This window comes from Myxocyprinus asiaticus, chromosome 13, assembly GCF_019703515.2.
Source record: "Myxocyprinus asiaticus isolate MX2 ecotype Aquarium Trade chromosome 13, UBuf_Myxa_2, whole genome shotgun sequence".
Classification (NCBI taxonomy): domain Eukaryota; kingdom Metazoa; phylum Chordata; class Actinopteri; order Cypriniformes; family Catostomidae; genus Myxocyprinus; species Myxocyprinus asiaticus.
Window position 1 is genome coordinate 34,572,785 of NC_059356.1, and position 12,609 is coordinate 34,585,393.

Genomic DNA, 12,609 nt, shown 5'->3' on the forward strand with positions numbered 1-12,609 from the left:
AAAAAAAAAAACATCCAGCGAGCGGCAGTTCTGCGGACTGAAATGCCTTGTTTATGACAGAGGTCAGAGGAGAATGGCCAGACTGGTTGGAGCTGACAGAAAGGCTATGGTAACTGGTATAAACCCTCTGTAGAATTGTAGTGAGCAGAATAGCATCTCAGAATGCACGTCGAACCTTGAGGCGGATTGGCTACAATCAGAATGAGCTTTATTGCCAAGTGTGCTCACTGTACACAAGGATTTCTTTCTTTTTTTTTTTTTTTTTTGGTGATAGGATAAACAAGCAAGCACACACAGAATATTACAGTGAAACACAGAATATAAAACAAGGTAAGCGTATAAATAGACATACAAAAAAATAGGACATAGAATGGTGTATGTACACGTGCAAGTGGAAATATATGTGCAAGGTAGGGGTATGTACAGTTATTTAATTAAATATGATTTTACATATGTACATGACATATACGTTATTGCTCTAAGGCAGTTTAATTGTTCATGTGGTAAACGGCCTGAGGGTAAAAACTGTTCTTGTGCCTGGATGTCCTGGCGCTGAATTCTCTGTAGTGCTGGTCAGAGGGCAACAGTTCAAAGAGGGAGTGGGCAGGGTGTGTGGGGTTCAGAGTGATTCTACCTGCACATTTCCTCACTCTGGAGTCGTACAGGTCTGGAGGGTGGGCAGGGGGGCATCAATAATCCTCTCATCAGTCCTGACTGTCTGTTGTAGTTTCCTGATTTGATTTGGTGGCTGAATCAAACCAGACAGTTATAAATGTACGCAGAACAGACTCAATGATGGCTGAGTAGAACTGAGTCAGCAACTCCTGTGGCAGGTTGAACTTCCTCAGCTGGCGAAGGAAGCACAACCTCTGCTGAGCCTTCTTCACAATAGAGTCTATGTGGGTGCCCCACTTTAGGTCCTGAGAGATGGTAGAGCCCAGGAACCTGAATGACTCCACTGCTGCCACAGTGCTGTTCAGGATGGTGAGGGGGGATTTCTGCTGAAGTCCACTATCATCTCCACTGTTTTGAGCGTTCAGCTCAAGGTTGTTGTGACTACAGCAGAAAACCACTTTGGGTTCCACTTCTGTCAGCCAAGAACAGAAAGCTGAGGCTGCAGTGGGCCTACCATCTGCATGTTGCAGCAGAAATCCAGATTTGTCAGAGCAGGCGATGTTTTTCCTATCGTCTATTGTCAAGTTTTGGTGAGCCTGTGCCCACTGCAGCCTCAGTTTCCTGTTATAAGCTGACAATAGTGGTACCCGGAGTGGTCTTCTGCTGCTGTAGCCCATCCGCCTCAATGTTCGACATGCTGTATGTTCAGAAATTCTTTTCTGCATAGCACTGTTGTAATGTGTGGTTATTTGTGTGACTGTCACCTTCCTGTCAGCTTGGACCAGTCTGGCCATTCTCACTCTGACCTCTGTCATTAACAAGCCATTTTCGTCCACAGAACTGCCGCTTGCTGTGTTTTTTGTTTTTCGCATCATTCTCTTTACACTCTAGAGACTGCTGTGCACGAAAATCCCAGGAGATCAGCAGTTACAGAAATACTCAAACCAGACTGTTTGGCACCAACAATCATGCCACGGTCGAAATCACTGAGATTAAATTTTTTCCCCATTCTGATGGTTGATGTGAACATTAACTGAAGCTCTTGACCCATATCTGAATGATTTTTTGCATTGCACTGCTGCCACACATCCCATTTTTCCAAGTAGTAATAAAGATCAATTATTTCCCCCAACATAAAAGCATTATATTTGTTTCAGCAAACATCCTATACCTCTTGAAAATATAAAGATATTAAACTTCCTATCACTTGGGAAATTACTACAGTATTAAAAATATTCCTGGTTAGGCAAAATATAATCACTATAAAATGTACTACAGAGAGACAGAGAATTTGAGCATTTGGTGAAGGGGAAAACAGAAAGAGGCTTACTTTATTTACATGGCTTTTAAAAACGGTCCATAGTCAAGACTGTTCCTGCATAGTGAGCAAAGTCAGCATGGCAGTGTCTTCTGAATACACTGTAGATCTTTCAAGATGAGCAATTTGAAGGTATTCCAGACAAATGCTTCATTGTTACATAGTAAACTGTCAGGTCAAATACAGCAAGTGAATGCTGGAGCACAACAAATCAATTAAAGGCTTTAGTTAAAATCAGAAGAGACAACCAACTGTGGCTCACCGACCAAGCCCTCAACTTACATAGATCCATAACATACACAATGCGGCTCGTCTGATACCCAAAACAAGTCCCTCAAAAGTCTCTTTAATTTAGCAATGGACGAATCAGTGCCATCCAAACATTAGTCTCTCTCTCTCTCTGGGTTTAACCTATAAGAGTTAAGATCCTAGTGCATCTAAAGACCCTCCATCCTTCCAAGGCTCACATCCAGCAAATTTACAATAAATATACATATCAAAAAAATTTAAGTGTATTCCATAGTTAAAAAAAAAAATTAAACAGTCATAAACTATCAACACAAAAGAAACACTTTACATTCCAGTAAAATGTACAATGCAGCGAGGGTTTGAATGGCAACATTGACAAATGAACTTTACAGAGAGGGGTGTGGCCAATAGGTGCTCAAACGGCAAAACTTTAACTCACTCTCTTCAAATCTCTGTATGCAGTAGTCAAACAATCTGTATTTGTTTACCCAAATCAATGAAAGAGAACACCTGGCCTGCATTATTAATTACTAATGAGATTTGGCATGAGGCGCTCCATTTACATGGCAATTGTTTGCTGAAGTCTTTAAAAAAATAGTTTGCAATGTTGCATAAATATAATCTGTGGAATTTTGACATGTTGAAACATTCTATGTCACTAGCAGTAATTCCTGCATTACTCCACGTTTTTTTTTTTTTTTTTTTACTGACGTCCTTTGGATATAGATGATTTGGATCATTTTGTGAACTGTAAAATATGCTTGTGGGGGGCTGTGTATGGGATGACAGGAAATGAGACTTGAGTACTAAAGGTATAGTTCACCCAAAAATGGAAGTTCTGTCATCATTTACTCACCCTCATGTCAATCCAAACCCTTATGACTTCATTCCATCAATAAACACAAAAGATGTTGAGCACTGTGTTATTATCATTCACTTTCATTGTACGGATGATGCAGTGAAAGTCAGTGGTGACCGAGACTAGCATAGCGCCTGACATTTTTTGTGCTCCATGAAAGAAAGTCATACAGGTTTGGAAAAACATGAGTGAGTAAATGATCATTTTGGATGAACGATCACCAAGTACTCCTATTCAGTGTCTGGGAGAAACTGTGGATTTGACAAAGGCATGCAGCACCTTCTTGAAACATTCCAAGTAAGTTCTCCCACTTATCAAAAACATCATCTTACTTTGTGGTCAAGGCTTTTGGAAATGGAAAAATTCACCAAAATATTGATTTCTAAATGTTCTTGAAAATAATAAATGTGAAGATAGTGATGCATTTGGATGATTTAAAAAACCAAAAATAAAACTAAAACTAGAGCAGTATAACATGGGCTAAAAAGGACACCTGTCAAAGAGAGAACTGTGCAATGCATCATGTTTGTCTGGAACAGAAGGGTCATGCCCCGGCTGTTGTTGTCTTTGTGCAAAAACAGTAAAACAAGTCAATGGCACAGACGCAGGTCCAACTGTGGGGCCATAGGCCTGTTACACAGAGAGCAGGGATGGAGGGGAGCAGTCCGGTTCAGGGGAATTCAGAGGTTGTGGAACTACTGCATACATGCTGGAAGAAGCCGAGTTAACCAAACTGGAAGAAGAAATTTCCAGGACCAGATGCTGCAGGACAAAAAAAAGAGGGGGGAAAAATAAAATAAATGAATATGAAAAGAATGAGAATCAGAAATGAGTTGAACATTATGCATAATTAATTATCCACAAATCACAACAGCTGTAGAGCGTATATTGTCATTTTTATTTGCAAAAAACCTTTACTTAAAGATGAAGTGTGTAGTTTTGGCACCACCAAATTGAATTGCAAAAATAAATATTGTTTTTCTGAAACACACACACTTTGTTGATCGTTGAAACAGATAGTCCTGCCCTCTACTCGTGCCATTGGTTGAGTCAATGTTGTTGGGTCTCATGAGACGGGACGCTCAAACAAAGTTATTTTCATAGCGCCACAGAGACAGTGTTAACAGTTTTTGGGAAAACTGACCTACAAATGGCTTACTTAGTTGTCTCGGCATATGGCATAGGAGAAATTATTTTAACAACAAATGGTTACACACTTCAGCTTTAAATGCCATGGCAATACATTCTTGCCACTAAAAAGACAGGGTTTTATTGTATACTGCCATGCAAAGGCCAAATGTAAAAACTACGAACTGCCAAAATTGATTTAAGACATGTTTGGCTTAACTATGCTCAGAGAAAACAGACAAAGTTACAGTAACTACTAAATCCACAGCAAAACCAAATAACTTTAAGGTGATTTTTCGGTTTCAGTTTTGCCTTTGTACAGCAGTATAGTCTGAATATTTGATAAATGGATGATTATGAGTAAAAGTAAAGAAATTGTGCCTTACATGAATTACCTTCGAAACTGAACCCACCAGGACCACCAAAGAATGCTTTGAAAATGTTGTTGGCATCAAAGTCTGAAAGAGAACAAAAAAATAAAGACAAATGCAAAATGATTAATCACCATATGCCGACACAGAGCTAATAACATTCTAAAAGGGGTCATGTCATGAGGATTAAAATTTTCATTGTACTATAATCATACTGAAAGTTTTAGAATTCAAAAATTCCTCTCCAGCCCAAAAAGAGCAATTATTGTTCCCACCCTGCAAAAACAAACTGTTTTGAAATCCCCCCACCGTGACGTAAAAGAGAGGAGCCCTTTGAATAGCCCCGCCTCCACAACATACATAATCATCATGGTGAATTCAGAGAGAGAGAGAGAGAGAGAGAGAGACTGAGGAACGCCACCACTGGAAGTTTCACTATTTTTACTGTAGTTTGCTTTTAACCAATGAAAACATTAAAATGTGGAGTTAAGTAGCCAGACGTTATTGTGTTCCTGCTTGAGGACAAACTGCATCTCTGCAGCTTTCTGAAGGAACGAGTGACTTATTCAAACAAAGCGTCAATTTGACACATTTTCTCTGTATGGATTCTTTTCTCTGTGGAACCAAGGATTCAGGCTTTGCAAAGAAATTTTTTTTGAAAGATGGAGCAGTGCCAACAATATTGGACAGCACAGTAATGCTGATGAGTAACGAATGTAATTGTTTAAATGAGTTTGTTTGATATGCAAGGAAATATAGCCATCAATGATTGTCTGGAGTGAGTGCTTTAAGTGGATTTTGTAAATCGCCTGCATGTTTTTATTCTTTTACTTTCGGAAAATACACGTGTAATGGCGGAAGGGCGTTCGCTCTGCAAAGATGTTAGCCAATCAGAACAGTGGGCATGTCTTAAAGCTGTAGTATGGTTTAAACGAAGCGTTTCATAAAGAGGGCTTAACACAGGTTAGAAAAAGGTCATGTAATACTACATTACGACTGTTTTTTGTGCAAGAAAACTACACATAATAAGTGAATCTCAAGAAAGAAAAAAAATCCATGACACAACCCCTTAAAAGAAATTAGTTTATCTTTAGCAAAGGCTTCAGTGACCCTCACAGTACAAAGTTATCCATATACTTCCACATCACAGCATGAACCACATTCATAAATAATGAAATTTGTGTAAACCCATCATATTCCAGGGTAGGGAAGTCAACAGTACTGTTCTTTATTAAACTGAGTGTTAATTGAATAATTACTTGATTTATTCAGAAATACTTGCCATTGTTTTAATTTAACTTGTTAATAATAAAACATAATGTGTTCAGTGTTTGATGTGTTATCAGAATTGGTTTTTGAAAATTGTGAAATTTCATTGGCATTACCTTCTAAAACTCTGGTCTTACAACAACCCTATTCCAACCTATACAGCACTGACAGAAAAAGAGAATGAATGTGTGAATTTGTGTAGGGTACAGACCCATATTCATGTCTTCATCCTCCAGATCGTGGCCGCTGTCGTAACGGGACTTTTTCTTGGGATCAGACAGCACGGTGAAGGCCTCGCCCACCTCCTTAAACTTCTTCTCTTCCTCCTTCTGCACCTCAGTACTCGCTCCACTATGTCGATCTGTAAGAAATATGAGACAGACTGTGAGAGATGAAATATGTTTGAGGCCTACTTGTATGCTGCTGGCTATAGTACCACCCCCGGGACAGATTTATGAGAAATGTAGATTTGTGTCAGTCTTTAAGCAGGTAGTAGTTTACTGCTTTCCTCGCAGAAATATGTAGATGTGACTCAAGAATGAAAATCTTTTATGACTTATGTCAATGAGGCCAGAATAGGAGAAGGAGCCATGAGGAAATAAAGTATGTCTGTACACTTGATGCATCCATATTTGAGTCAGAGTACCTGGATGGTGCATTAGAGCTCGTTTGCGGTAGGCCTTCTTGATTTCATCTTCAGTGGCATTTTTTTCCACTCCCAGAACTTTGTAATAATCTTTCCTCTTGCTCTTTTTTAGCTCTAACTGAGCGTTCTTCAACAGGTTCTTGTGCTCTGAAACACACCACAGATGAAATGAGATTTAGCACAGGGATAGTTCACCCCAAAACAAAAATTCATCATTTACTCACTCTCATGTTGTTCCAAACCCGTATAACTTGCTTCCATGGAACATAAAAGGAGATGTTAGGCAGAATGACAGCCTTAGTCACATTTATTTTTATTGTATCTTTTTTCCATGAAAGTGAATAGTGACTGAGGCTGACGTTTTGCCTAACATCTTTTGTGTTGCACAGAACAAAGAAAGTCATATGGGTTTGGAATAGGGCTGCAACTGACGATTATTTTGATATTCGATTAATCTAACGATTATTAGAATGATTATTCAGCGATTAATCATTAGCTCTTAACCGATTATTCAGCTTGTGCCTCGACTTAAAAGGTTGTATTAAACGCGCTCGCTAACAATAAAGATGACAAAATCATCTTTTAAAAATACTTCTAAATGACATGCCCTGAATTAAAGGGAAAAATACGTAAGTTTAATTCAGTAAAGTCTTGTTTCCCCATTTAAAACTGTCTAAAAATCCTTAAAACAAGATACATTTACTTGAGAAGTAGCATATAAGATATTTAGACTTGCTTTCAGAGACTATCTTAAATATAAGTGTATTTTCTCTGTGTATTTTTTCACTTGGTTGTACTTCTGCGAGTGCAGTAAAGACAAAATATACTTACATTCAAGATCTATTCTCTAAAAGCAAGTCTAAATATCTTATATGCTACTCCGGTGAATGCATCTTTTTTAAAGGATTTTTAGATATTTAAATTTTTTTTGTATTTTTAATATTATATTCAACAGGGGCCTGGGTAGCTCAGCGAGTAAAGCCCAGTTGCTAGGGAGGGTAGAGTCACATGGGGTAACCTCCTTGTGGCCACTATAATGTGGTTCCCGTGGCGAGTTGTGCAAGGATGTCGTGGAGAATAGCATGAAGCCTCCACACGTGCTATGTCTCCAAGGTAACGCGCTCAACAAGCCACGTCATAAGATGCACAGATTGACGGTCTCAGACGCGGAGGCAACTGAGATTCATCTATAACTCACACAAAAAACAAACTCTCTTATTAATAAAGCTGCGTATTGCCAATTTTCTTCATGATAAGAAATGCACAGTGACATATATTATGATTCAATAAGTCACAAGCCATCGCGTTACAATCTAGCTGCAGCAAACATGTATGCTTGAGGGACAAGCATCCCCACAACAGAGTGAGCATCAGCCGGGTGCAGTTTCAATCTCTCTCCCTTAGATTGGGACATTCACGCAACTCATAGAAGAGGCCCTGACCGCACAGAGAAATGCCAGTTTCGGAGTTTGTAGTTATTTACCTGACCTGCTTCCATATTATTTTAACTTTAATAAAGCTATAATGCATTAAATATAACTGCATTTAAGATGTAACGCCGGGGTGTTTCCTTTAAAGATGCCTGACACGCAAGTTTTGCTTCAGCGGAGCGGCAGCTCCAGCTCTACTTATTCCACAACAAGAGTGCTTCTGTATTTACTTATTTAATATTTTTGCATTATAATTCCCTCATACTTTGCGATCTACATCACCTGAAGCTGTTTGGTTTAGAGTGCATCTGGACTGTGAGCTGTGTAATTCTTCCTCTTCTCAGTCAGGCGCGAGCTGCAGTGCTGTTTTCATGCGCCATCATGAAAGTTTAATGTAATCTTATGTTACATTAAATGAGATCAAACGACTACTCGACAACGGAAATCTTTGGTCGACAATTTTTTTATTTTTATTGTCAACGTTGTCGATAATGTCATCTAATCATTTCAGCCCTACTTTGGAACAATTCCGACGTAGAAACAGTTCAGACTGACACACACCTTTAGTCTTCTCTGTTTGATAGACCTTCTCGTAGTCTCTGACGGCCTCTTCATACTGCTGTGTGTCCATGTAACTGCAGTTTCAAACCACATGGTTAATGTTCAGACTATGGGCTAACCCAGCACAATGCATCAAGTTTCCACTAGAGCTGGGCAATATGGCTTCAAAAAAAAATAAAAAATAAAATAAATAAATAAATAAATAATTATATATATATATATATATAAATAAATCTCAATAATTATGTATTTGTTTTGAAAGGGTTCAAGTGATTTTTTTTTACAAATCAAAGGAACCATAATTTCCTCCAAACAGTCATTGTAGCCAAGTAGATTCAATGTTTTAGAGGCATTTAATAAAAATAAATTTAAAAATAATGGTTTCTCACAGTTTTTCACAAAATAAACAAGGGAGAATGTAATGATGAGATTTTGATATGCACTTTTATATTTATTTATTTCATACACAATGACACAGTAGCTTAAAAGTAGTATTACTTACCTTCATATATTTTTACTCAAACATTTTTGTGAATGAACAAGGTGTGCAAAAACTACACTTATTTTTTGGAACCCGTTAAATATTGCATAGTCCTAAATTATTCCTGTGGGACCAAGAGAAGTTAATTATTTTAATACTGAATTTTTATTTTGAGAATCAGATTTGTTTAATACAAAAGCGATATATTTCTGTGCTATTCATTTTGATCTTCACCTGTGCTTTTATTTTGACACTGAAAGTGCTGCGTAGAGTTTACAGATGTTCCCCATCTGGTGAAATGCTGTCATCTCCTGTTCTGTTATACTGTGCCACGTTTGCAAATTTGTATAAAAAAAAAATAAAAAAAACCTCCAAAAGCTAAATGCTAAACACATATCCCATGAGCCACGCACGTGCACAGAACAGCGTGTCATTGGTTTATTCTGAAGCGCACACAGACCATGTTTATCTGTCTTTAAATGTAAAGTGTGTAACTTTTGATGACAAAATATGTTCTACTTTCCCAGTTTATTGTTCATTGACAAATGTAAGTAAGCCATTCGTGGGTTTACCTCCCCAAAATGTATAAACGCTGAGCCTCTCGGGCACTATCAAAACATTAACGTTTATATTTTGAGCAGCCTGCTCAGCTACACCCATCCCTTTCTAGCTCAACCAATAGCGTGAGTTTGCGACGTGACTACCTGAACTAGCGGTTCAACTTGGAGAATATGAACAACCACGGCAGACTTGTACAGAGGAAAAGAAATTTAGCTTCGTCTACAGATGTTAGAGCCAAAATTCAAAGACCAAAAGACAGAGAACAGAGTAAAACAAGAGGGAACATTGGCGTCGCATTTACAAGGAGGACACACACACCACCAATGATGAGATCGCTCTGGCAAACGGGAGCGTCAATAACGAGATCTCCGCTCAAGTCGCCAATACACTGTCGCCTCCCCACCCGCCAACAACAGCAATATCGCCTAGGGCGGCAAAATGGTCAGAGTGCTAAAGGGCGTGATGAGTCTAGGGGTGTTGCCAATGGTTGTTTGAAAACATACTTTTTGTAATTCTGTTTGGTGCCACTAGTAGCGCATCAATCACACACTTCACCTTTAATTTGCAGTTTTTAAATCACAGATGACCATATCATTTTGATTAATTGTGCAGCCCTGAAGGTTCATGAAATAAATCTACAAATGTGCTCTTTATGAAATGTAATGGCCAGATAAAAAGCGCATTAAAATATATTGCTTGATTTTATATCAGCAAAATCATCACGATTATATTGTGAATATTCGATATCGCCCAGACCTAGTTTCCACCCACAAGCAATTGGTCCATCCATACTGAATGCTGTCACAGCCAAATCAGAATGAATCAATTTTGAAATACAGTTTAATATACAGTTATGTCAAATGGGATTTGGACCAATGAGATTACACTCTTTTTCCACTATTTTTTGCTTAGAACATGTTAAAATGTTTCAATCCTATTTAAAGTAAACAATGCACACTTACCACTGCGCTCTTCTCAAATAAGCCTTAATATAGGACTCATCCAGTTTAATAGCCTTTGTGCAGTCCTCGATGGCCTGCTCCAGTTTGTTTAACTAAAGACACATGGGAAAGCGAAACGTCAAGCAATAGTGCCAATTAAAAGACAAAAATAAGATTGTGGAGAGACACACTTTAACCAGTTTCAGAGCAGGAGAAAAGTCTTGTGTTTGGCTTTGTGGTAAAAAAAAAAAAAAAAAAAAATGCAGAATCAAATTCTAAGATTTAGTCATTCTGATTGAATGTTAAGTTTGTACCGAACTCTGAGACTTAAGGTATTTAAAATGCTGACCTTGGATCCAACTGTGGCTCTGTTACAGTAGAGCTTGGCATTGGTTTTGATGTTGTTTGGGTCGATGGTCAGAGCCTCAGAGTAGAGGTCATAAGCTTCCTCATAGCTGCCCTCTTTAAATGCTTTATTCCCTTCGTCTTTCTTAGCCTTCAGGGCTTTAGCATTCTATAAAACAAATACAATCAGACATTTCAGAAACAGCAGCAGCATTGTCAAGTGCAAGACAATTCAATCCAAATACTGCATAAATATATTCAATGCAGGATAATAAGTGGCATATATTGTGTAACGCAGCCAATAAAGGCTGTATAATCCATAGCACTTACTCTGCAGGCCAGACGGGCCTTCTCGTGATCGGGTGCCATCCTTAGTGCTTGAATGAAGAATTGGACAGCCTTTTCAATGCAGTCTTCATAGTACAGACATAATCCCCGCACATACAGGGCATCACCGTTTGTGGAGTCCATCCGCAAAATGTCACTGAGGGTGCCAAGAGCAAGAATGAGATATGAGGAAAAACATAATAGTGGTCGAACAACACGCATTTATTTTTCAACAGTCGACACTGATATTGAATAAATATATTGAAAATTGTGCACTCTGAAGGTGTAGGCTTCAGATATAATCTGCTTCGCCAATTTACCAGAATGCCAGTAATAAAATGTTAGAAGGACAGTTTGTCCAAAAATATAAACAATTCCCATAAATCTGCACTGCTGTTACCTGGCAACAGACTGGGCCTCTGGGTAACGTCCTAGCAGTGCCAGACACTCTGCTTTCAGCACCTTGAACCTGTGACCTGCAGACGCATACTCTAGTGCCCGATCCATACAGAACACCACCTACAGAGTATATATATCTCCATTAAACTTTTTAGCTGCTGCTGATCTGTGTGTTTGAGTATAATGAACACGCTTACCATCCTGAAGTCTCGCTTCTCAAAGCTGATCTCAGCCATGCGCTCGTACTCCAGAATAGACTCTGCATTCTTCATCTGCAAGAGACACATGAGGTAAGAAATCTGAGAAACAAAACTACATCTGCACCCTAACCTGCATCTGACACGAGCATGAAGAACCCCGTCATTCAGGACCTTTCAACCAATTAATAACTTGTAAAACAAGCAATTTTTTTTACCTCCTCAAAATGAAGCACGCAAAAGAATATTATGAAAGCTAAAAGACGTGCTCTGCATTAATTCTCTTCCCCCCACCCCCAAGAAGTGTATATCTAATCCAGGGTGTGCTGAGTGACTCCAGCCAGGACTCCTAAGCAATCAAATTGGCCCGGTTGCTAGGGAGGGTACAGTCACATGGGGTAACCTCCTCGTGGTCGCTATAATGTGGTTCGCTCTCGGTGGGACGCGTGGTGAGTTGTGCATGGATGCCGCGGAGAATAGCGTTAAGTCTCCGCTGTAACGCGCTCAAAAAGCCACGTGATAAGATGCGCGGATTGACTGTCTCAAGACGCGGAGTCAACTGAGAGTCGTCCTCCGCCACCCGGATTGAGGCGAGTCACTACGCCTCCACGAGGACCTAGAGCGCACTGGGAATTGGGCATGCCAAATTGGGGAGAAAGAGGAGAAAATCAAAAAAAGTAAAAAATTTGATTTTACTTATGCATTATTTTCTCTGTTGCATTGCTTTGGAAAGATCTTTAGTTTCTTGAGGAAAGTTTATAATAATAATATTGGTCAACAACATATCAGGCAAAATGTGGCATAATGTGAAATTTAGCATTATGATAATGATTTAAACCAGCTGTTTTTTTTCTTTGTTTTTTTTTTTTACTTTGATTATAGCCAAGTTACGAATAAAGAGCAAATTATATA

The 12,609-nt window shown here is 38.8% G+C and overlaps 1 protein-coding gene across 2 annotated transcripts in view; it reads right to left on the reverse strand.

Annotated features, from left to right (window-relative positions):
- Positions 1 to 1,913: 1,913 nt before the first annotated feature.
- The window catches only part of LOC127450498 (dnaJ homolog subfamily C member 7-like), a 33,913-nt gene continuing 23,217 nt past the window's right edge, over positions 1,914 to 12,609 (reverse strand). Inside the window, exons 5-14 of one of the 2 annotated variants that reach the window (XM_051714671.1) lie at positions 11,698 to 11,772; positions 11,502 to 11,620; positions 11,105 to 11,258; positions 10,779 to 10,943; positions 10,451 to 10,542; positions 8,447 to 8,520; positions 6,456 to 6,602; positions 6,021 to 6,170; positions 4,565 to 4,627; positions 1,914 to 3,803 (exon numbers count right to left, since the gene is read on the reverse strand). In XM_051714671.1, coding sequence (XP_051570631.1) covers positions 3,766 to 3,803; positions 4,565 to 4,627; positions 6,021 to 6,170; positions 6,456 to 6,602; positions 8,447 to 8,520; positions 10,451 to 10,542; positions 10,779 to 10,943; positions 11,105 to 11,258; positions 11,502 to 11,620; positions 11,698 to 11,772 — 1,077 coding nt within the window. In that variant the 3' untranslated portion in view covers positions 1,914 to 3,765. Of the gene's footprint in view, positions 3,804 to 4,555; positions 4,628 to 6,020; positions 6,171 to 6,455; positions 6,603 to 8,446; positions 8,521 to 10,450; positions 10,543 to 10,778; positions 10,944 to 11,104; positions 11,259 to 11,501; positions 11,621 to 11,697; positions 11,773 to 12,609 lie in introns of both variants that reach the window. The other variant, XM_051714672.1, reaches the window with a different exon arrangement.